Source organism: Salvelinus namaycush, unplaced genomic scaffold (assembly GCF_016432855.1).
Source record: "Salvelinus namaycush isolate Seneca unplaced genomic scaffold, SaNama_1.0 Scaffold138, whole genome shotgun sequence".
In the NCBI taxonomy this organism is placed as follows: domain Eukaryota; kingdom Metazoa; phylum Chordata; class Actinopteri; order Salmoniformes; family Salmonidae; genus Salvelinus; species Salvelinus namaycush.
Window position 1 is genome coordinate 289,974 of NW_024058097.1, and position 24,589 is coordinate 314,562.

Below are 24,589 nucleotides of genomic sequence, written 5' to 3' on the forward strand. Positions count from 1 at the left end.
AACAACTTCCGGCTTGAGAGTACGGCACAAAGAAAATCCCCCGGAATAAAGTAGGCATGAAGAAGGTTTCCGGATCAACTACATTTCACAGAACGCCGCAAGAAATTCGAATGAATCCATACAGCTATAGGAGCCTCCATCCTACTAAACTACACTGTAGCAGTTACAGATCCATACAGCTATAGGAGCCTCCATCCTACTAAACTACACTGTAGCAGTTACAGATCCATACAGCTATAGGAGCCTCCATCCTACTAAACTACACTGTAGCAGTTACAGATCCATACAGCTATAGAGCCTCCATCCTACTAAACTGTTGCAGTAACAGATCCATACAGCTATGGAGCCTCCATTCTACTAAACTACACTGTAGCAGTTACAGATCCATACAGCTATAGAGCCTCCATCCTACTAAACTGTTGCAGTAACAGATCCATACAGCTATAGGAGCCTCCATCCTACTAAACTACACTGTAGCAGTTATAGATCCATACAGCTATAGAGCCTCCATCCTACTAAACTACACATCCACTATCAAGGGGCTGGTCCGAATCAAGGTGTCATTAAGAAAATCCAGCCCCCTCCCCAACATAAAAAAATATTTTCACATGACCCTCCCCTTGTACTGTAATATACATGGAACACCCTCCCCCACTTAGATAATTAACTCAAAACAATGTGTATGACCACAAATAACAGTAACTGTAGCTACCCTGTGTTCATGTGACACAGAGGTCTAAGGCACTGCATCTCAGTGCTATAGGCGTCACTACAGACCTGGTTTGATTCCAGGCTGTATCACAACCCGGCCGTGCTTGGGAGTCTCATAGGGTGGCGCACAATTGGGACAGCGTTGTCTGGTTTAGGGCTTGGCCGGGGTAGGCTGTCATTGTAAACAATAATTTGTTCTTAACAGACTTGCCTAGTTATATCAACTTAGCCCATAGATGACTAATGACGTTGGCTAACGAGCATGCTTTTGTGGCACAGTCGATGCCACTCAGGGCTATGGGCCAGAAGGTTGAGGGTTTCCACTATAGATGAGATCACTCCCCCTTCCTGTTTCATTACTTCACCATCAGAGCCGCCTGCAGACAATGATCAGCTAGGGGGAAATAAGATTTTCAACATTTTGATGCCACATTTATAATTATATAAAATATATGCAACAAATTTTCCACCAACAGGTTTCTGTGCCAATGCACCACACAACCAATAAACAAAACATACCGACTTTGTGCAGTTCAATATCATGGTTTGCATTTTTCAACATCACAATAAATAAGGTTATGTCAATCACGACAAACTGAAAACACATCCCTCCCTATTTCAGGCTTACCCAGTACAGAAGGCTTGGCTTGACAATCTCCGAATGTCATTTAAACTTTTTTATTGTTTTGTAACAGCTGTCTCTTCCCATTCATCAAATGCCCGCTGCACACGTTTAGATTGATTGATTTTATTTGTCAGTAAAAAATATATATATATATAAACACAAATAATTTTTAAAAGTGACAGGGATTGCACAGTAAAGTCAATGGCTTATTTCCATTATGGTCCCTACATTTGCTGCAGCATATGCTATAGTAATATAAGGCCTGAATGCACATCTAATTTACATATCTCCATCTGGCTTTCAGGGGGTTACCTTATTTTTTTACCTGTAAAGATTATTTGTTATTTATTTCAGCTGAAGAGTTTTAAGGAGAGGCCAGCAGAGTGCATTTTGCATATTGTGCAAGAGACAGAGGCTATACAATCTAAGCTTATTATTATTGTTTATATTTGTAATATTTTATTATTGAATATTAAAACATACAATCTACCTGCTGTGAAGTCGCTCAACATTTACATTATATTCAGTCAACTAGCAGACTCCCATCCAGAGAGACCCACAGACTCCCATCCAGAGAGACCTTCAGACTCCCATCCAGAGAGACCCACAGACTCCCATCCAGAGAGACCTTCAGACTCCCATCCGGAGAGACCTTCAGACTCCCATTCGAAGAGACCCTCAGACTCCCATCCAGAGAGACCCTCAGACTCCCATCCAGAGAGACCCACAGACTCCCATCCAGAGCGACCCACAGACTCCCATCTAGAGAGACCCACAGACTCCCATCTAGAGAGATCCACAGACTCCCATCCAGAGAGACCCACAGACTCCCATCTAGAGCAACCCACAGACTCCCATCAAGGAGGAGCACTGCCAGAGCCCTGCAAAATGACCTCCAGCAGGCCACAAATGTGCATGTGTCTGCTCAAATGGTCAGAAACAGACTCCATGAGGGTGATATGAGGGCCCGACGTCCACAGGTGGGGGTTGTGCTTACAGCCCAACACCGTGCAGGACGTTTGGCATTTGCCAGAGAACACCAAGATTGGCAAATTCGCCACTGGCGCCCTGTGCTCTTCACAGATGAAAGCAGGTTCACACTGAGCACATGAGCACATGTGACAGACGTGACAGAGTCTGGAGACTCCGTGGAGAACGTTCTGCTGCCTGCAACATCCTCCAGCATGACCGGTTTGGCGGTGGGTCAGTCATGGTGTGGGGTGGCATTTCTTTGTGGGGCCGCACAGCCCTCCATGTGCTCGCCAGAGGTAGCCTGACTGCCATTAGGTACCGAGATGAGATCCTCAGACCCCTTGTGAGACCATATGCTGACACATGCACATTTGTGGCCTGCTGGAGGTCATTTTGCAGGGCTCTGGCAGTGCTCCTCCTTGCACAAAGGTGGAGGTAGCGGTCCTGCTGCTGGGTTGTTGCCCTCCTACGGCCTCCTCCACGTCTCCTGATGTACTGGCCTGTCTCCTGGTAGCGCCTCCATGCTCTGGACACTACGCTGACAGACACAGCAAACCTTCTTGCCACAGCTCGCATTGATGTGCCATCCTGGATGAGCTGCACTACCTGAGCCACTTGTGTGGGTTGTAGACTCCATCTCATGCTACCACTAGAGTGAAAGCACCGCCAGCATTCAAAAGTGACCAAAACATCAGTCAGGAAGCATAGGAACTGAGAAGTGGTCTGTGGTCACCACCTGCAGAACCACTCCTTTATTGGGGGTGTCTTGCTAATTGCCTATAATTTCCACCTTTTGTCTATTCCATTTGCACAACAGCATGTGAAATCTATTGTCAATCAGTGTTGCTTCCTAAGTGGACAGTTTGATTTCACAGAAGTGTGATTGACTTGGAGTTACATTGTGTTGTTTAAGTGTTCCCTTTATTTTTTTGAGCAGTGTATATATTTATTTATTTTATTTTTTATTTTATTTATTTAACTAGGCAAGTCAGTTCAGAACAAATTCTTATTTACACAATTACAGCCTAGGAACAGTGGGTTAACTGCCTTGTTCAGGGGCAGAACAACAGATGATTTTTACCTTGTCAGCTCGGGGATTCGATCTAGCAACATTTTGGTTACTGGCCACTAGGCTACCTGCCGTCCCAATGTCCATTTTGTTTATGGGGAGTCTTTAAGGATGTCTTCTTTAAGGAAGACATCCTCTTCTGCAAACCACTGGAAACCAGGACAACAGGAGAGGATATTTTTAAAGTACTGGACAGCTTTGTGATATCAAATGGACTTTGGTGGTCAAGATGTGTTGGTATCTGTACTGATGGCGCAAAAGCCATAACAGGGAGACATAATGGAGTGGTAACGCGTGTGCAAGCAGTTGCTCCCGATGCCACTTGGGTACACTGCAGCATCCACCGAGAGGCTGTTGCTGCCAAAGGAATGCCTGACAGCTTGAAAGACATTTTGGACACTACAGTGAAAATTGTTAACTTTGTTAAAGCAAGGCTCCTGAACTCTCGTGTATTTTCTGCACTATATAATGATATGGGCAGGGACCATGATACGCTTTTACAACATACAAAAGTGTGCTGGTTATCAAGGGGCAAAGTATTGACATGTTTTTTTTAATTGAGAGACGAGCTTAAAGTTTTCTTTACTGACCGTAATTTTCACTTGTCTGACCGCTTGCATGATGACGAGATTCTCACACGACTGGCCTATCTGGGTGATGTTATTTCTCGCCTGAATTATCTGAATCTAGGATTACAGGGACTCTCTACAACTATATTCAACGTGCGGTACAAAATCCAGGCTGTGATTAAGAAGTTGGAGCTCTTCTCTGTCTGCATTAACAAGGATAACACAAAGGTCTTTCCATCATTGTATAATTGTTTGTATGCAAATGAACTCAAGCTCACGGACAATGTCAAATGTGATATAGCGAAGCACCTGAGTGAGTTGGGTGAGCAATTGCGCAGATACTTTCCCCAAAACGGATGACACAAACAACTGGATTTGTTATCCCTTTCATGCCCTGCCTCCAGTCCACTTACCGAAATCTGAACAAGAGAGCCTCATCAAAATTGCAACAAGCGGTTCTGTGAAAATTATAATTTAATCAGAAGCCACTGCCAGATTTCTGGATTGGGCTGTGCTTAAAGTATCCTGCCTTGGCAAATCGCGCTGTTAAGACACTGATGCCCTTTGCAACCACGTACCGATGTGAGAGTCGATTCTCGGCCCTCACTAGCATGAAAACTAAATACAGGCACAGACTATTTGGAAAATGATTTAAGACTGAGGCTCTCTCCAATACAACCCAACATTGCAGAGTTATGTGTATCCTTTCAAGCACACCCTTCTCATTAACCTGTGGTGAGTTATTCACAAAGGACAGACACTTCAAAACCTTATTCTTTATTTTTTGACTGTCTGGTACTTTCCTGCCACGTATGAATGTGTTATTCAATGTGTTTCTATGGGCGATGGTAGTAAAGGCCAAATTCAATATTTGATGATACCTACAGGGGTCCTAAAATTCTACATCAAATAGCTAAATGATCCATGGAATGAGCATCTCGCAAAAGGTATTTTTCTGTGCACTATGTTAGCACACACAGCCTTTTATCCGCAGAAGTCAATTTGAAACGAAACACATCTTTGGTGGGAAAATGCTTTCATGCAGAAATTAGCATATTCACATGGAAATCTGTCGCCAATTAGATGGAAACATAGCTAATGATGGCCTGGAGTTTCTTGTTGAAATAAAGTGCGTGTGTGTGTGTGTGTGTCCTAGCCAAAGCAGACTAGGAAGCTGCAGTTTAGTTTTATAGTGCATTCGGAAAGTATTCAGGCCCCTAGACTTTTTCCACATTTTGTTACGTTACAGCCTTATTCTAAAATGGATTAAATTGTTCCCCCCTCAATCTACACACACAATACCCCATAATGACATCACAATACCCCATAATGACATGACAATACCCCATAATGACAAAGCAAAAACAGGTCAAGACATTTTTGTAAATGTATTAAAAATAAAAAACTGAAATACCACATTTACATAAGTATTCAGACCCTTTACTCAGTACTTTGTTGAAGCACCAGTGATTACAGTCTTGATTCTTCTTGAGTATGATGCTAAAAAGTGATGACGCTACAAGCTTGGCACACCTGTATTTGGGGAGTTTCTCCCATTCTTCTCTTCAGGTCCTCTCAAGCTCTGTCAGGTTGGATGGGGAGAGTCGCTGCACAGCTATTTTCAGGTCTCTCCAGAGATGTTTGATCGGGTTCAAGTCTGGGCTCTGGCTGGACCACTCAAAAGACTTTCAGAGATTTTTCATTTTTATTTGTAATACATTTTTTACCCCTTTTTCGTGGTATCCAATTGGTAGTTACAGTCTTGTCTCGTCGCTGCAACTCCCATATGGACGCAGTCAAGAGCATCCTCTTCCAAAACACAACCCAACCAAGCCACACTGCTTCTTGATACAATGCCCACTTAACCCGGCAGCCAGCCGCACCAATGTGTTGGAGGAAACACCGTACACCTGGCGACCAGCATGCACTGCACCCGGCATGCCACAGGAATCGCTAGAGCACGATGGGACAAGGACAACCCTCCCCTAATCCGGACGATGCTGGGCCAATTGTGCGCCACCCCATGGGTCTCCCGGTCACGGCCGGCTGCGACAGAGTCTGGACTCGAACCCAGACTCTCTAGCGGCACAGCTACCACTGTGCCACTCGGGAGGCCTGACAGTCAGAGACTTGTCCCGAAGCCACTCCTGCGTTGTCTTGGCTGTGTGCTTAGGGTCGTTGTCCTGCTGGAAGATGAACCTTCGCTCTACTCTGAGGTCCTGAGCGCTCTGGAGCAGGTTTTCATCAAGGATCTCTCTCTCTGTACTTTGTTCTGCTCATCTTTACCTTGATCCTGAATAGTCTCCCAGTCCCTGCCGGTGAAAAACATCCCCACAGCATGATGCCTCCACCACCATGCTTCACCGTAGGGATGGTGCCAGGTTTCCTCCAGACGTGACGCTTGGCATTCAGACCAAAGAGTTCAATCTTGGTTTCTTCAGACCGGAGAATCTTGTTTCTCATGGTCTGAGAGTCCTTAGGTGCCTTTTGGGAAACTCCAAGAGGGCTTTCATGTGCCTTTTACTGAGGAGTGGCTTCCGTCTGGCCACTCTACCATAAAGGCCTAATTGGTGGAGTGCTGCAGAGATGGTTGTCCTTCTGGAAGGTTCTCCCATCTCCACAGAGGAACTGGAGCTTTGAGAGTGACCATCAGGTTCTTGGTCACCTCTCTGACCAAGACCCTTTTCCCCCGATTGCCCAGTTTGGCCGGGCGGCCAACTCTAGGAAGAGTCTTGGTGGTTTCAAAATTCTTCCATTTAAGAATGATGAAGGCCATGTTTTGGGGTACGTTCAATGCTGCAGAAATCTTTTGGTACCCTTCCCCAGATCTGTGCCTCAACACAATCCTGTATCGGAGCTCTACGAACAATTCCTTCAACCTCATGGCTTGGTTTTTGCTCTGACAACTGTTGGATTTGATACCTTATATCTTTCCAAATCATGTCCAATCAATTGAATTTACCACAGGTGGACTCCAAGTTGTAGAAACATCTCAAGGATGATCTTTTTTTTGGTTATAGTTAGTCTTGTCCCATCGCTGCAACTCTCCTACGGACTCAGGAGAGGCAAAGATCGAGAGCCATATGCGTCCCCCGAAACACGACCCTGCTTCTTGACGCTCGCTTAACCTGGAAGCCAGCTGCACCAATGTGTCGGAGGAAACACCTTCCAACTTGCAACCGAAATCAGCTTACAGGCACCCAGCCCTCCACAAGGAATTGCTAGAGCGTGATGGGGCAAGGAAATTGTAGGCTGTAACGTAACAAAATGTGGAAAAAGTCTAGGAGTCTGAATACTTTCCGCACTGTATAAAGACGTTTTACAAAAACTCCCACTGTACCTAACATCATCACTACAGACACGAGTCTCCACCATGGTCTCAGGGATGGAAAACTTTGGAAAGTCCTTTGGTCTCTACTGAGTTAAGTAAATTAGCTTTTAGTTTTCGCACCTTATTTGTGGAACAATCTTAAATTTGATGTTCGGGTGCCTCTACGTCAATTCAGAAAGCTGATTGAGGACCTGAATTTTTTAAATGACTGTTTATATTTTGTGTGTATTTTGTGTAATTCAGGGCTCATCTGTGAAAAAAAAAAAACTGGTCTCACTGACTGATAAAAAACAGAAAATACTACACTACTTTAGACCAGGGCCCACATTGATCTGGTCTAAAGTAGTTCACGATTTAAGGAATAGGGTGGCGTTTGGGATTTACACACCGGTAACTACATAAAAGTAAATACACTGCTCAAAAAAATAAAGGGAACACTTAAACAACACAATGTAACTCCAAGTCAATCACACTTCTGTGAAATCAAACTGTCCACTTAGGAAGCAACACTGATTGACAATAAATTTCACATGCTGTTGTGCAAATGGAATAGACAAAAGGTGGAAATTATAGGCAATTAGCAAGACACCCCCAATAAAGGAGTGGTTCTGCAGGGTGACCACAGACCACTTCTCAGTTCCTATGCTTCCTGGCTAATGTTTTGGTCACTTTTGAATGCTGGCGGTGCTTTCACTCTAGTGGTAGCATGAGACGGAGTCTCCAACCCACACAAGTGGCTCAGGTAGTGCAGCTCATCCAGGATGGCACATCAATGCGAACTGTGGCAAGAAGGTTTGCTGTGTCTGTCAGCGTAGTGTCCAGAGCATGGAGGCGCTACCAGGAGACAGGCCAGTACATCAGGAGACGTGGAGGAGGCCGTAGGAGGGCAACAACCCAGCAGCAGGACTGCTACCTCCGCCTTTGTGCAAGGAGGAGCACTGCCAGAGCCCTGCAAAATGACCTCCAGCAGGCCACAACTGTGCATGTGTCTGCTCAAACGGTCAGAAACAGACTCCATGAGGGTGGTATTAGGGCCCGACGTCCACAGGTGGGGGTTGTGCTTACAGCCCAGATCTAGGATGTGTTATTTTAGTGTTCTCTTTATTTTTTTGAGCAGTGTATATAATAAACCAGCACAACTGGAACAGGAGTCAAACAAGTTTCCTTTATTTGTAACATACAAATAAAACACTGACAAGGCTGAAATGACCGTTTCGTTGTTTTCCTTTCATCGTCGTCAGTTAATAATGAAAATCAGTCACAGGACAGGTACACTCACTGTCCAACATTGAGTTAAATGTCATTTTTAAAACCTAAACAAATGTTTTACCTGTAAAAAGCAAATAGAAACCAATCCAATGTATCTGTAACCGATTATATACAGACAGAAAGAGACAATGATGAAAAAAAAAAAAAAAAGAGTTGATCTTGAGGGGAGATATTCAAACAGGTCATAGTAAAAGGTCAGATTTATTTTAAATATGAAGAAACGTTTATTCCCTAAACTAAATGATTTTTAATTTAAACAAAAGCGTTTCCGCACCACTCCCTGCAACACCTGACCAAAGCCACCAATCCAGGTAGCGGTCTCCCAGATACAGATCTTGGATCAGATTCCCACAACCCTAACCATTAAGGGGGGAAGCTTTAACCACCCCACCCCCGCATCCCAACAGAGTTGGCGCTAAACAATTTGCCCCTAACCTATAAAAATATGATTTCTAGAAGAAGCCCTATTGATGTAAGTGCCGAATTACCATTTTAGGACTTCCATTTCTATGCCCCAATCACTGATCTCAGGTGAGGAACATTGTCACCCCCCCCCCCCCAGGCCAGTTTCCAAGACCGAGATAAAGCCTAGTCCTGGATTTAAAAGCATTCATTTTTTAGTCCAGGACTAGGTGTAAAATTTGAGGTTGGGAAATCTGATACTAGATCTGTGGTTAGGGGTGTCTTCTTTCCCCAAACTATTTGACCGTAACATAGTTGCTAAGAAACACAAAGAGATGGTTGTTAGTGTCAGTTGGGATTTGAACCTGAGACAGACATGGTCTGTAGAATATTATCTGGTTGGAAAGTAGAAAACAAAACGAGCGATTTTACTTACCTGACAGTTTATCTTTATACAATGAACAAGAAAAAAAATGTCAACGTTTTTTGTTTCTTTGTTGTTTTAATAAAGCAGTAAACTTCGAGCCTGGGTGAGATGCCAGAGTTGAGTTTCTTCCCGGTCACTGGGGAGACATCCCAAATATAACCCTATTCCTTAGTGCACTACTTTTAACCAGAGACCTATGGGCATTAGCATGCCCTTTGGGATGCAGCCACAGACATACAGCACAGAGGTGGGTTTCTAGTATCTCTATGGGAAACCACCCAATCTGGCAACCCAGATCTGCCAGCCACTATACCCTGAAGGTTTCTGTAAGTTAACAGAGACGGCAACAACTACTACCCTACGGGCCTGTTCAAAGGTAGTGCACTATATTATATATATGGTACTGTGTGTGTGTGTGTGTGTATATATATATATTGTACCAGTCAAAAGTTGACACACCTAGTCAGTCCAGGGTTTCATTAGTTATATATATAAAAAAAATTCTACATTGTAGAATAGTGAAGAAATCAAAACTATGAAATAACACATGGTAACCAAAATAAAATATTTGAGATTTGAGATTCTTAAAAGTAGCCACCCTTTGCCTTGATGACAGCTTTGCACACTCTTGGCATTCTCTCAACCAGATCATGAGGAAGTCACCTGGAATACATTTCAATTAACAGGTGTGTCTTGTTAAAAGTTAATTTGTGGAATTTCTTTCCTTCTTAATGTGTTTGAGCCAATCAGTTGTGTTGTGACAAGATAGGGGTGGTAAACAGAAGACAGCCCTATTTGGTAAAAGACCAAGTCCATATTATGGCAAGAACAGCTCAAATAAGCAAAGAGAAACGACAGTCCATCATTACTTTAAGACGTGAAGGTCAGTCAATACGGAACATTGAAAGTTTCTTCAAGTGCTGTCGCAAAAACCATCAAGCGCTATGATGAAACTGGCTCTCATGAGGACCACCACAGGAATGGAAGACCCAGAGTTACCTCTGCTGCAGAGGATAAGTTCATTAGTTATCAGCCTCAGATTTCAGAGTTCTAGTAACAGACACATCTCAACATTAACTGTCCAGAGGAGACTGTGTAAATCAGATTACTACATTAATCCATATGTGTTACTTCATAGTAGAGATGTCTTCAATATTATTCTACAACGTAGAACATTTAAAAAAACGTTTAAGAAACACCCTCAAATGAGTAGGCGTCCTAACTTTGACTGTTACTGTGTGTGTGTATATATATATGTATGTATGTATCTCTCACACACGTCTCTCTACAAAAATGTAGGAACAGCGGGTGTTCCTGCCATCAGACAGCATTTAAAAATACTGTAGAAGATCAACTGAAACGGATCAGAGGCTCTGGGGAAGAGAGAGACTATCTACCGAACACCTGATCAAACTAAGATAAATACATGTGGGCCTCTGTCCCAACAGTCCATCCTAATTTACCATTCAGAATGCATGGCTAATACATCGCTTCATCCATAATAGTATGCACATTAGGATTATTGGGATGGAGCCTTGGGACAGTTCAGAAAGCTGTTGGTGGCTGGCTAGAAAGAGCACAAGCAGATTCCTAACTTATCAAAGACTAAAATAGTATGGAGAGAGGGGGGATATGGATGAGAGAGAGAGAGGGGGGAATATAGAGTGGGCCAGGGGTTTTGGGGCGTTTGGGTACAGTAATGACTCATGAGCAGAGAAGGGGACGAGGGGCAGCTTCTAGAGCGTGGGACCAGGAAGTGGGCAGGAAGTGGTGAAACAGGAACAGGCTTCCTCAGTGACAGCAGCCTCCACAGTGCCCTCCTCCACCGTGGCTGTGCCCCTGGGCCTCGGCTTGGGCCTCGGCATGTTTGGTCCGCCGCGACAGGATCTCATAGGTGCAGTCGTCGCCACAACAACCAGACATACTGGGGGAGGTGTCGTCGATATCGAACCTGGGGAGGGATAAAGGGGTGGTAGAAAGAAGCACAGGAAAGAGAAAGATGAAGGGAAGAGTGGATTGAGTACAGTACCAACAGTGATCTCTAAAATAACAAAATCATGTTTGTACATGCTGAGAAGCAGCTGTTGATGTTGCTATAGAAACCCACTGTAAAGCTTCTCTGAAGAACTGGTACGCCCCGTGGTTGTGTTTGAATACTGTTAACATCACCTTCTTCATCTGTGTGCTAGAGGCAGAGAGAGAGAGGGGCAGAGAGAGAGGGGCAGAGAGAGAGGGGCAGAGAGAGAGAGGCAGAGAGAGAGAGGCAGAGAGAGAGAGGCAGAGAGAGAGAGGCAGAGAGAGAGAGGCAGAGAGAGAGAGGCAGAGAGAGAGAGGCAGAGAGAGAGAGGCAGAGAGAGAGAGGCAGAGAGTTGGTGATGGGTTACAGTATATGGATGAGGAACTACACTGAACAAAAATAAATGCAACATGGAAAAATGTCTACGTTTTTACTGAGTTTAGTTGAATTTATTTAAGTAACTTATTTCTTTAAAATTATTAGGCCCTAATCTATGGATTTCACATGACTGGGCACGGGTGCAGCAATGGAGGGCATAGGCCCACCCACTTGGGAGCCAGGCCCACACCCACTTGGGAGCCAGGCCCACCCAATAAGAATGAGTTTCTCCACCACAGAAAGGCTTCATTACAGACAGAAATACTCCTCAGCACACCCCCTCCGCCGATCCCACAGGTGAAGAAGCCGGATGTGGAGGTCCTGGGCTGGCGTGTTTACATGTGGTCTGCGGTTGTGAGGCCGGTTGGACCTACTGCCAAATTATCTAAAAAACGTTGGATGTGGCTTATGGTGGAGGAATGAACATTTAATCCTCTGGCAACAGCTCTGGTGGACATTCCTGCAGTCAGCATGCCAATTGCACAGTCCCTCAACTTGAGACATCTGTGTCATTGTGTTGTGTGACAAAACTGCACATTTTAGTGGCCTTTGTCCCAGCAGAAGGTGCACCTGTGTAATGATGATGCTGTTTTAAATCAGCTTCTTGATATGCCACACCAGTCAGGTATATCTTGCCAAAGGTGAAATGCTCACCAACATGGATGTAAACATCCAAAATCAGCTGTTTGTACATCTGGAACATTTCTGTCCTTTTTTTTCTTCTTCCCAGCTCATGAAACATGGGACCAACAGTTTACATGTTGCGTTTATATTTTTGTTCAGTTTAGTTTGAAACTTAAAGCAAATCTGTCCATATCTGCATATCCATAGTTTGGAACTCTTTCCTATTGGTCTGTTAACTTAGTTACCACCTGGTGATGTCACAAGGCAGGCCAAATGATAGTGTATATACACGGAGCAAAAATGTAAACACAACATGTGAAATCCATAGATTTATTTAACCTGGCAAGTCAGTTAAGAACAAATTCTTATTTTCAATGACGGCCTAGGAACGAACGGTGAGTTAACTGCCATGTTCAGGGGCAGAACAGTTTTTTTACCAAGTCAGCTCGGGGATTCGATCTTGCAACCTTCTGGTTACAAGTTCAACACTCTAACCACTAGGCTACCCACTAGGCTAACCCCCCCCCCCCCTCCCCATTAGGTCCTAATGAATTTATTTCCATTGACTGATTTCCTTCCATGAACCCATTAAAATCTTTGAAAATTGTTGCACGTTGCGTTTATAGTTTTGTTATGTACTATATAAACACGTACCTGTTGGCGATGAGCTGTAGTATCTGGATGAGGAACTTGCCCAGTCCTTTCCTCCTCACCCTACTCTCCAGCTGGACCTCATAACTACAAAAACAACAACACACATCAATAAACACAATAACACTGGTCGAGGTTCAACCCAGGTTACGTCGTATCAAAGACTCTAAAAAAAGGGGACGTTACCAACAAGTTGGACCAGTTGGACGGGGATTTTCCCCCGGACGTGTGCTCGCATTTACAAGATGTAATGAAGGCAGCAGAAGGCCCTTTCGACAGACTAGTGTCCTGCTCAGGGGGTTTTTACTTGAACAAGCTGCCTCACACACACACACACACACTGCAGAAACAGGAGATCACCATAGGGCAGGAGCCTCAGACAAGGAAACTATATATTTTAATTTAAAAAAATGTAAACTACTATACAATAATCAATTTCAATACTACTAGCTATAACAAAAATGCTAATAACTAACCCAAGATAGACCAGAGCCAGCTGTTTCCAATGAGAGCAAATTAATCCTAGTGGGCAGAACAAACAAGGGGGTGGGCAGAGCCAAGCACAAGCTAGTGAGATTCTATTGGCACATTCTAGCATATATTTGCATATTTCCACTAGGGAAGAGCTACTCTGAAGTCTGCATTAACTCAATTCACTCTTGCACTCAAAGAATAAAAAAATAATTAAACTTTGGCTAAGGATAAAGTCTACAAAACTTCATCCACTGTTCATAACAGATTACAGTTTTGGAAACTGAAAACTGCATTGAGAGCAAATGTTTTATCGATGAGAAAATGTGCAGAATGCATCTCACACCATCTTTTCCCACTGCCAGCCACTGGGCTTCCTCTCATCACCACACAATGCTTTGCTAAAGTATTCACCCCCCTTTGCATTTTTACTATTTTGTTGCCTTACAACCTGGAATTAAAATAGATTTTTGTGGGGTTTGTATCATTTGATTTACAAAACATGCCTACCACTTTGAAAATGGAAAATATTTGTGAAACAAACAATAAATAAGACAAAACTTGAGGGTACATAACTATTCACCCCCCCAAAGTCAATACTTTGTAGAGCCACCTTTTGCAGCAAATACAGCTACAAGTCTCTTGAGGTATGTCTCTAAAAACTTGGCACAATTAGCCAGTGGGATTTTTGCCCATTCTTCAAGGCAAAACTGCTCCAGCTCCTTCAAGTTGGATGGGTTCCTGCTGGTGTACAGCAATCTTTAAGTCATACCACAGATTCTCAATTGGATTCAGGTCTGGGCTTTGACCAGGCCATTCCAAGACATTTAAATGTCTCCCCATAAACCACTCAAGTGTTGCTTTAGCAGTATGCTTAGGGTCATTGTCCTGCTGGAAGGTGAACCTCCGTCCCAGTCTCATGTCCCTGGAAAACAAACAGGTTCCCCTCAAGAATTTCCCTGTATTTAGCACCATCTGTCATTCCCTCAATTCTGACCAGTTTCCAGTCCCTGCCAATGAAAAACATTCCCACAGCATGATGCTGCCACCACCATGCTTCACTGTGGGGATAGTGTTCTCGGGGTGATGAGGTGTTGGGTTTGTGCCAGACATAGCGATTTCCTTGATGTACAAAAAGCAAATTGTAGTCTCATCTGACCAGAGCACCTTCTCCCATATTTTTGGGGAGTCTCCCACATGCCTTTTGGCAAACACCAAACGTTTGCTTATTTTTTTCTTTAAGCAATGGCTTTTTTTCTGCCCACTCTTCCATACAGCCCAGCTCTGTGGAGTGTACGGCCTAAAGTGGTCCTATAGACAGATACTCCAATCTCCGCTGTGGAGCTTTGCAGCTCCTTCAGGGTTATCTGTGGTCTCTTTGTTGCCTCTCTGATTAATGCCCTCCTTGCCTGGTCCCTGAGTTTTGGTGGGCGGCCCTCTCTTGGCAGGTTTGTTGTGGTGCCATATTCTTTCCATGTTTTAATAATGGATTTAATGGTTCTCCGTGGGATGTTCAAAGTTTCAGATATTTTTTTTAGAACACAAACCTTATCTGTACTTCTCCACAATTTTGTCCCTGACCTGTTTGGAGAGCTCCTTGGTCTTCATGGTGCCGCTTGCTTGGTGGTGCCCCTTGCTTAGTGTTGTTGCAGACTCTGGGGCCTTTCAGAACAGGTGTATATATATCCACTGAGATCATGTGACACTTAGATTGTACACAGGTGGACTTTAATTAATTATGTGACTTCTGAAGGTAATTGGTTGCACCATATCTAATTTAGGGGCTTCACAGCAAGGGGGTGAATAAGAGCCACTTTTCCATTTTTAAAAGAAAATATATATATTTTTTTTTAAACAAGTTAATTTTTATACAAATCTATTTAAATTACAGGTTGTAATGCAACAAAATAGGAAAAATGCCAAGGGGGTAAATACTTTTGCAAGGCGCTGTATTTGGTAGTGAATGGAAACGTTGACCGGACGCTTCACATATAGACGTCCAGCAAAATATCTGGGTCATTGTTCTATCCGTGGCTATAGTAACAGTCAGTGTCACTTCCTGTAAAAGGAGACCATGACAACCCCTTACCAGTATAGCACCTCCTCCCCGCATTCGACATCGAATCGGAAGTGAGAGAAGGCCACGGGGGAGGAGTCTGTGTCTCGAGCCAGCAGATACCACGCCCTCTCGTCCTTCATCTCATCCCTCTTTTCTCTCTCCTTCCATCCCCACTCGCTTTGTTCATACCTGCAGCATAGAGGTCAGATGTCAAGCACTGGCCTACGTGATTGGATGGAATGTGAGTAGTTTGTTGTGATTGGGTAGAAGACTGTTAGCAGGAGTTAAATCGGGCTGGGTAGCGCCTGGTCCGAGACCCCGGTACCTTTGACCCAAAGGAGAACCGAGACCTTTGGTTATTTGAATTTCCAGAGACAACAACACAAGTAATCAACAGCAAAAATCAGACAAGCCCATAGTAGAATAATTTACCCATTCAATTGTTCAGCCTGTGTCACTTAATGCGAGAAAATGATATTCCTCTCCGGGGGCTTCAAATTACAGTACCACACTGGGAGAAATATGCATTCCCAGTCATTGTACAACACTCGATGCAATCGCGGGGGGAAAAAAACTCATTTGAAATCAGTTTTGAAGAAGAGGATCACTGAGCTTTCTAGTGTTACTAAACTATACTTATCAAATCCAAGACATTTTAGGAGCAGTGTTTATAGCAGCGCCATTGGTTTAATGCCACGATAGCGCTCACCAATGGCGCTGAATGCATAGGGAAGACCGGGTTAAATGGAACAGGCGTAACTGATGGGCCTACATTATACTCACAGTGCAGGATCCTTGGCTGGCTGAGTGCCAGTGGAATGGTTTATTTTTTGGGGGGGGGATTCAAGTCTTCAATATGTTGCTAATTAAATATTAGGCTAGCTTGTTGATAGAGTTGATCTAGCTAATGATTAGCCCCCAGTGGGGTACATGCAGACGGGCAACCCTGAGCCCATTTATTTCTAGCCACTATGCTACATCAGGTGATGACGCTTACTGCTAAATAGAACACCTGTCTGATAACATGGACAGTATGTTATTGGCTTCATGTCTGGAGGGGGGGGGGGGGTTGTATTTTAGTTATCATTTTATTTTAGAATAGAATGTCGTGTTCTAAAGTCAATCAGAACTGACATTCTCCCCCAAAAACATTGTAAGTCCCTCCGAGACCTGTAGTAAAAAGCACGCCCTTCACCATCACCCCAATTCCATGACTCCTCCCAGCTCCCCTCCCTCCTTACAGTGTTTGCATGTTGGTCCGGGTCAGCTCGTAGGCCCACTCCACAGACATGGGGTTGAGAGTGGACACCCTCTTACACTCGATCTGGAGATTTAATCTGGAAGACCAATAGAGCAGTTAGCTGAGCAATCTCTGTTAATCAGCCAGAGTAATTAGCCACTTATCAGCCAGAGTAATTAGCCACTTATCAGCCAGAATAATTAGCCACTTATCAGCCAGAGTAATTAGCCACTTATCAGCCAGACAACACCCATAGTAATAGAGGTGGACAATCTCTTACCCGTTTCTGTCATACTTTTTGAAGACTGGGAAAGCAGCCAAAGGGTCATCCAGCTGTGGGAGGAGAAACAGAGAGAGGAGAGAGAAACAGAGAGAGGAGAGAGAAACAGAGAGAGAAACAGAGAGAGAGAAACAGAGAGAGGAGAGAGAAACAGAGAGAGAAGAGACAGAGAGAAACGTGTTGACGAGCTACAGTCAGACGCAGTCACATTACCAGGAAAAACTGGAGCTCTTTTTCAATTAATATCTTTCCTTGATTCCTCACACCCGTCCTAACATCCCTTTCAAAATGCTTAAAAGAAGGTCAGAGGGGGGTAGACGGTCAGGAGGGAAGAAGGTCAGAGGGGAGGTATTGACCAATAGGGTTGTGGAGGTACAAAAATTATTATCATCCTACGGCTCCCCAATTTCTCCTTCACCCAGATAGCGGATGTTCTGAAAGAGCTGAAAATCTGGACCCCTACAAATCAGCCGAGCTAGACAATCTGGACCCTCTAAAATTATCCGCCGAAATTGTTGCAACCCCTATTACTAGCCTGTTCAACCTCTCTTTCGTATTGTCTGAGATCCCCAAAGATTGGAAAGCTGCTGCGGTCATCCCCCTCTTCAAATGAGGAGACACCCTGGACCCAAACTGTTACAGACCTATATCTATCCTACCCTGCCTTTCTAAGGTCTTCGAAAGCCAAGTTAAACAGATTACCGACCATTTTGAATCCCACTGTACCTTCTCCGCTATGCAATCTGGTTTCCAAGCTGGTCATGGGTGCACCGCATAAACGATATCATAACCGCCATCGATAAGAGAATACTGTGCAGCTGTATTCATCGACCTGGCCAAGGCTTTCGACTGTCAATCACCACATTCTTATTGGCAGACACAACAGCCTTGGTTTCTCAAATGACTGCCTCGCCTGGTTCCCCAACTACTTCGCAGACAGAGTTCAGTGTGTCAAATCGGAGGGCCTGTTGTCCGGACCTCTGGCAGTCTCTATGGGGGTGCCACAGGGTTCAATTCTTAGGCCGACTCTTTTCGCTGTATAGATCAATGATGTTGCTCTTGCTGCTGGTGATTCTCTGATCCACCTCTATGCAGACGACACCATTCTGTATACTTCTGGCCCTTCCTTGGACACTGTGCTATCTAACCTCCAAACGAGCTTCAATGCCATACAACACTCCTTCCGTGGCCTCCAACTGCTCTTAAATGCAAGTAAAACTAAATGCATGCTCTTCAACCGATCGCTGCCCGCACGTCCAGCATCACTACTCTGGACGGTTCTGAATATGTGGACAAGTACAAATACCTAGGTGTCTGGTTAGACTGTAAACTCTCCTTCGACTCACATTAAGCATCTCCAATCCAAAATTAAATCTAGAATCGACTTCCTATTTCGCAACAAAGCATCCTTCACTCATGCTGCCAAACATACCCTCGTAAAACTGACTATCCTACCGATCCTCGACTTCGGCGATGTCATTTACAAAATAGCCTCTAATACTCTACTCAGCAAATTGGATGCAGTCTATCACAGTGTCATCTGTTTTTTCACCAAAGCCCCATATACCACCCACCACTGTGACCTGTATGCTCTCGTTGGCCGGCCCTCGCTTCATATTCGTCACCAAACCCACCGGCTCCAGGTCATCTATAAGTCTTTGCTAGGTAAAGCTCTGCCTTAGCTCACTAGTTACCATAGCAGCACCCACCCGTAGCACGTGCTCCAGCAGGTATATGTCACTGGTCACCCCCAACGCCTTTCCTTCCAGTTCTCTGCTGCCAATGACTGGAACGAATTGCAAAAATCACTGAAGGTGGAGACTCATATCTCCCTCACTAGCTTTAAGCACCAGCTGTCAGAGCAGCTCACAGATCACTGTACCTGTAAATAGCCCATCCAACTACCTCATCCCCATACTGTTATTTATTTATTGCTCCTTTGCACCCCAGTATCTCTACTTGCACATCTATCACTCCAGTATTTAATTGTTAAATTGCAATTATTTCACCACTATGGCCTATAATCTTACCTCATTTGTACATGCTGTATATAGATTCCCCCCCCCCCCCTATTGTGTTAATGACTGTACATTTGTTTATCCCATGTGTAACTGTTGTTTGTGTCGCACTGCTTTGCTTTATCTTGGCCAGGTCACAGTTGTAACTGAGAACTTGTTCTCAACTGGCCTACCTGGTTAAATAAAGGTGAAAACACAAAAAAACAAGTAATCATTGAAAGACAAATTGAAAGTCAGTCAACTTATTGGTTCGATACCCTCTGTTCCCTCACCTTAATGGTTCAATACACTCTGTTCCCTCACCTTAATGGTTCCTTACCCTCTGTTCCCTCATCTTATTGGTCCCTTACCCTCTGTCCCCTCACCTTATTGGCTGTGTCCACCTTGGCACACACTGCATCCATGGCTGCCCTCTCCGCCAGGCGAGCCTGCTTCTTCTCCTTCGCTTTGTTTGACTTCCTCTGGAGAGGGATGGAGAGGGGGGAGAGAGAGAGAGAGGGATGGAGAGGGGGGAGAGAGAGAGAGAGGGATGGAGAGGGGGGAGAGAGAGAGAGAGGGATGGAGAGGGGGGGAGAGAGAGAGAGAGGGATGGAGAGAGGGGAGAGAGGGATGGAGAGGAGAGGGGAGAGAGGGATGGAGAGGGGGGAGAGAGGGATGGAGAGGGGGGAGAGAGGGATGGGAGAGGGGGGGAGAGAGGGATGGAGAGGGGGGAGAGAGGGATGGAGAGGGGGGGAGAGAGGGATGGAGAGGGGGGAGAGAGGGATGGAGAGGGGGGAGAGAGGGATGGAGAGGGGGGAGAGAGGGATGGAGAGGGGGGGAGAGAGGGATGGAGAGGGGGGAGAGAGGGATGGAGAGGGGGAGAGAGAGGGATGGAGAGGGGGGGAGAGAGAGAGAGGGATGGAGAGGGGGGAGAGAGAGAGAGAGGGATGGAGAGGGGGGAGAGAGAGAGAGAGGGATGGAGAGGGGGGAGAGAGAGAGAGAGGGATGGAGAGGGGGGAGAGAGAGAGAGAGGGATGGAGAGGGGGGAGAGAGAGAGAGAGGGATGGAGAGGGGGGAGAGAGAGAGAGAGGGATGGAGAGGGGGGAGAGAGAGAGAGAGGGATGGAGAGGGGGGAGAGAGAGAGAGAGGGATGGAGAGGGGGGAGAGAGAGAGAGAGGGATGGAGAGGGGGGAGAGAGAGAGAGAGGGAGGGAGAGGGGGGAGAGAGAGAGAGAGGGATGGAGAGGGGGGAGAGAGAGAGAGAGGGATGGAGAGGGGGGAGAGAGAGAGAGAGGGATGGAGAGGGGGGAGAGAGAGAGAGAGGGATGGAGAGGGGGGAGAGAGAGAGAGAGGGATGGAGAGGGGGGAGAGAGAGAGAGAGGGAGGGAGAGGGGGGGAGAGAGAGAGAGAGGGATGGAGAGGGGGGAGAGAGAGAGAGAGGGATGGAGAGGGGGGAGAGAGAGAGAGAGGGATGGAGAGGGGGGAGAGAGAGAGAGAGGGATGGAGAGGGGGAGGAGAGAGAGGGATGGAGAGGGGGGAGAGGGATGGATGGGGAGGGATGGAGAGGGAGGGAGGAGAGAGAGGGATGGAGAGGGAGGGAGGAGAGAGAGGGATGGAGAGGGGGGAGAGAGAGAGGGAGGGATGGAGAGGGGGGAGAGAGAGAGAGAGTTGGAGAGGGGGGAGAGAGAGAGTTGGAGACGGGAGAGAGAGAGAGAGAGAGAGGGAGAGGGAGAGAGAGAGAGAGAGGGATGGAGAGGGGGAGAGAGAGAGAGAGGGATGGAGAGGGGGGAGAGAGAGAGAGGGATGGAGAGGGGGAGAGAGAGAGAGAGAGATGGAGAGGGGGGAGAGAGAGAGAGATGGAGAGGGGGGAGAGAGAGAGAGAGATGGAGAGGGGGGAGAGAGAGAGAGAGAGTTGGAGAGGGGGGAGAGAGAGAGAGAGGGATGGAGAGGGGGGAGAGAGAGAGAGAGATGGAGAGGGGGGAGAGAGAGAGAGAGATGGAGAGGGGGGAGAGAGAGAGAGAGTTGGAGAGGGGGGAGAGAGAGAGAGATGGAGAGGGGGGGAGAGAGAGAGGGATGGAGAGGGGGAGAGAGAGAGAGAGGGATGGAGAGGGGGGAGAGAGAGAGAGAGGGATGGAGAGGGGGGAGAGAGAGAGAGAGGGATGGATGGAGGGGGAGGAGAGAGAGAGGGATGGATGGAGGGGGAGGAGAGAGAGAGGGATGGATGGAGGGGGGGAGAGAGAGAGAGAGAGGGATGGAGGGGGGGAGAGAGAGAGAGAGGGATGGAGGGGGGGAGAGAGAGAGAGAGAGGGATGGAGGGGGGGGAGAGAGAGAGAGAGGGATGGAGGGGGGGAGAGAGAGAGAGAGGGATGGAGGGGGGGAGAGAGAGAGAGGGATGGAGGGGGGGAGAGAGAGAGAGGGATGGAGGGGGGGAGAGAGGGAGATGAAGAATTGGGGGGGTGCAAATCAGTTGGTCAATCTTCAAGCAGAAGGCAGCATATGTGTTTGCACATGATGAGTGAAGTGAGGGACTAGTACACGTGTGTCCGACAACGCCAATATTGTTTCAAAGACAAAAACAGGAACGAGGAATGCGTGGTTTTAAATGACACGCGCACTCAGAGACTAACCAACAGGTGCAATGCCTTTACCTTACATACCCGTTTATAAAAGTAGACAATGTAGGAATTGTATGATTACAACAGTAACAAACACATGTATGGTCAGCATGTTGGAGCGGATCTACAGCTACAACTTTCACTCGTTTACAGGAAGCAATTCGGGAACACGTGCCTAGTTATTAGCGTCGGAGGTGCGTTTTAGGAACTTAACACCTTACTGGCAAGCTAGCTAGTTATGCTACTGCTTCCCACCCCAGCTAAAAACACACGCATTGGGTTCTAAAAAAAAAAAAAATCTAGCTAACTAGTCTCAAATATATTCTGAACAGGTAAGACAACTTCAGAGGTTAGTTAGCAGGGTGTAGGTTCTACTCAACTTAACTATGGTAGTTATGATGAGAAGCCTTTCTAAAAATGGATTCCTAGCTAACTTAAGTGGCTAGCAAGCTAGGCTAGCGGTGGCACCACACTTGATAAGACACACGGGAGAACGTTGCACCAATGCTCCCCCCCCAGAAAAAATGTCAAAATAAAACCGGTGCAATCGATAGTGGTTAAAACTAGCCACTGCAATCACGAAGCAGGGTTATTTTTAAGTTAGCTAGCTCACTGTGTAACTAGCTAGCTTGTATAGCCACTTGGACTTTCTGTCTGCCGCCCCTTCAACCATCAATTCCGTGGTCTTCCCTTTCCTCTTTCCCTCTCTACATCACGCATTCACGGGGATCATGATTTCGGACAGTCTTTGTTTGATGCAAGCGTTCACATGTCCTTCTCACAAACACAGACAGACGGTCAAAAACTCACCCCCATATCGCTGTTTTAAAACGACCGCTGTGTCTTGCTGTTGCTAGCTAGCTAACTTAGTCGCTAAATTAATGTGGTTTCTTGAAAAGGGGCAAGATTATGTAAAATGCTAGCGGTTTAGCAAACTACCTAGCGCAACTGGCTACAAAAGAATATGTCCACAATTGATTACACTAAAGTTCACTAAACGACAAAAACGTATTTTTTTTCCGCCAGATTGGCGCCAAGAGAAGGGGGTGAATTACGTCTCTTGGCCCTACTCCCTCTTCCTTTCCTCCCTCCCTCACTCTTTCTCTTTCTCCTCTTCTCCGACCAACATTAGCGCGAATATCGTTTCCTCTAAGCTTTGGGGAAATGACGACACCGCGTCTTTAGGCATTGATGTACACATGATTGGTTTTAGGTGGTCAGTAAAGAAAGAAACCTGTCAATTATTATTATCTCCTAAATCTATATCTTATTATCTTTGAACTTTTCCATTTGATTAATTAGGATTTGCTGCCTTGCTATGCTGTTGTCTTTAGGTCTCTCTTTATGTAGTGTTGTGTGTTTTGTCCTATGTTTATATTGTACTTTATTTATTTTTTAAATCCCAGGCCCCGTACCCGCAGGAGGCCTTTTCCCCTTTGGTAGGCCGTCATTGTAAATAATAATTTGTTCTTAACTGATTTGCCTAGTTAAATAAAGATTAAATAAAAAAAATAAAAGAATAGATAAGAAACCTTGTATATTATTTTATTTATTGATTTTGTTGTAAAAATATGAATAATGATTTTTTAATAGTAATTATTTAAGAGGGGCTGAGGTAGGCAATATTTTTGGAGACAATAAATCGATTGCCGCTATTGAGGCATGGTTGTCCAAAGTCTACACTGGATCAACAGTGTCTCAGTTGGTAGAGCATGGTGGTCACAACGCCTGGGTTATGGATTCGACCAGTATGAAACTTACTATAAGTCGCTCTGGATGAGAGCATCTGCTGAAATGTAAATTTCTGATTTCATTATTATTATTTTTTTATTACACTTCACTTTCACGATGTCACCTACAGCAGTGTGTAAGAGGATATCGAAATATGTTCCTCCAACAAATGCAACACCATTCCCTATTGAGAATCTTTCGTTTAGGTAGTATATTATAAGCCATGGTTACCCAAAGTAGCCACCCTTTGCCTTGATGACAGCTTTGTACACGCTTGGCATTATCTCAACCAGCTTCACCTGGAATGCTTTTCCAACAGTTTTGAAGGAGTTCCCACATATGCTGAGCACTTGTTGGCTGCTTTTCCTTCACTCTGTGGTCCAACTCATCCCAAACCATCTCAATTGGGTTGAGGTTGGGGGATTGTGGAGGACAGGTCATCTGATGCAGCACTCCATCACTTTAATTCTGGGTAAAATACCCCTTACACAGCCTGGAGGTGTGTTTTGGGTCATTGTCCTGTTGAAAAACAAATAATAGTCCCACTAAACGCAAACCAGATGGGATGGTGTATCGCTGCAGAATGCTGTGGTAGCCATGCTGGTTAGGTGTGCCTTGAATGCTAAATAAATCACTGACAGTGTCACCAGAAAAGCACCCCCACACCATCACACCTCCTCCTCCATGCTTCACGGTGGGAACCACACATGTAGAGATCATTCGTTCATCTACTATGCGTCTCACAAAGACACAGCGGTTGGAACCAGAAATCTCAAATTTGGACTCATCAGACCAAAGGACAGATTTCCAAGCAAGTCTCTTCTTATTATTGTCGTCCTTTAGTAGTGGTTTCTTTGCAGCAATTAGACCATGAAGGCCTGATTCATGCAGTCTCCTCTAAACAGTTGATGTTGAGATGTGTCTGCTACTTGAACACTGTGAAGCATTTATTTGGGCTGCAATCTGAGGTGCAATTAAATCTAATGAACTTGTCCTCTGCAGTAGAGGTAACTCTGGGTCTTCCTTTCCTGTGACGGTCCTCATGAGAGCCAGTTTCATCATAGCGCTTGATTGTTTTTGCGACTGTACTTGAAGAAACTTTCAAAGTTGTTGAAATTTTCCGGATAGAAGAAAGGGAGGGCGTTTACAGGC

General features: G+C 45.4%; 1 protein-coding gene across 1 annotated transcript; it reads right to left on the minus strand.

Annotated features, from left to right (window-relative positions):
• Positions 1-10,301: 10,301 nt before the first annotated feature.
• On the minus strand, positions 10,302-22,840 carry naa40 (N-alpha-acetyltransferase 40, NatD catalytic subunit). Its single transcript, XM_038982970.1, has 8 exons — positions 22,517-22,840; positions 19,479-19,574; positions 17,096-17,148; positions 16,817-16,912; positions 15,606-15,764; positions 13,049-13,132; positions 11,483-11,560; positions 10,302-11,326 (listed from the first exon to the last, which is right to left on the minus strand). Exons 1-8 carry the CDS (start codon positions 22,520-22,522, stop codon positions 11,167-11,169), a joined length of 732 nt encoding a protein of 243 aa, XP_038838898.1. The 5' UTR covers positions 22,523-22,840; the 3' UTR covers positions 10,302-11,166.
• Positions 22,841-24,589: the final 1,749 nt, after the last annotated feature.

Coding starts and splice junctions, on each gene's coding strand:
- naa40 (XM_038982970.1), bottom strand. Junction 15,765..16,816: donor CGGACCAACATGCAAACACT/GTAAGGAGGGAG, acceptor TCTATGCTGCAG/GTATGAACAAAGCGAGTGGG. Junction 13,133..15,605: donor GGGGAGGAGGTGCTATACTG/GTAAGGGGTTGT, acceptor TTGTTTTTGTAG/TTATGAGGTCCAGCTGGAGA.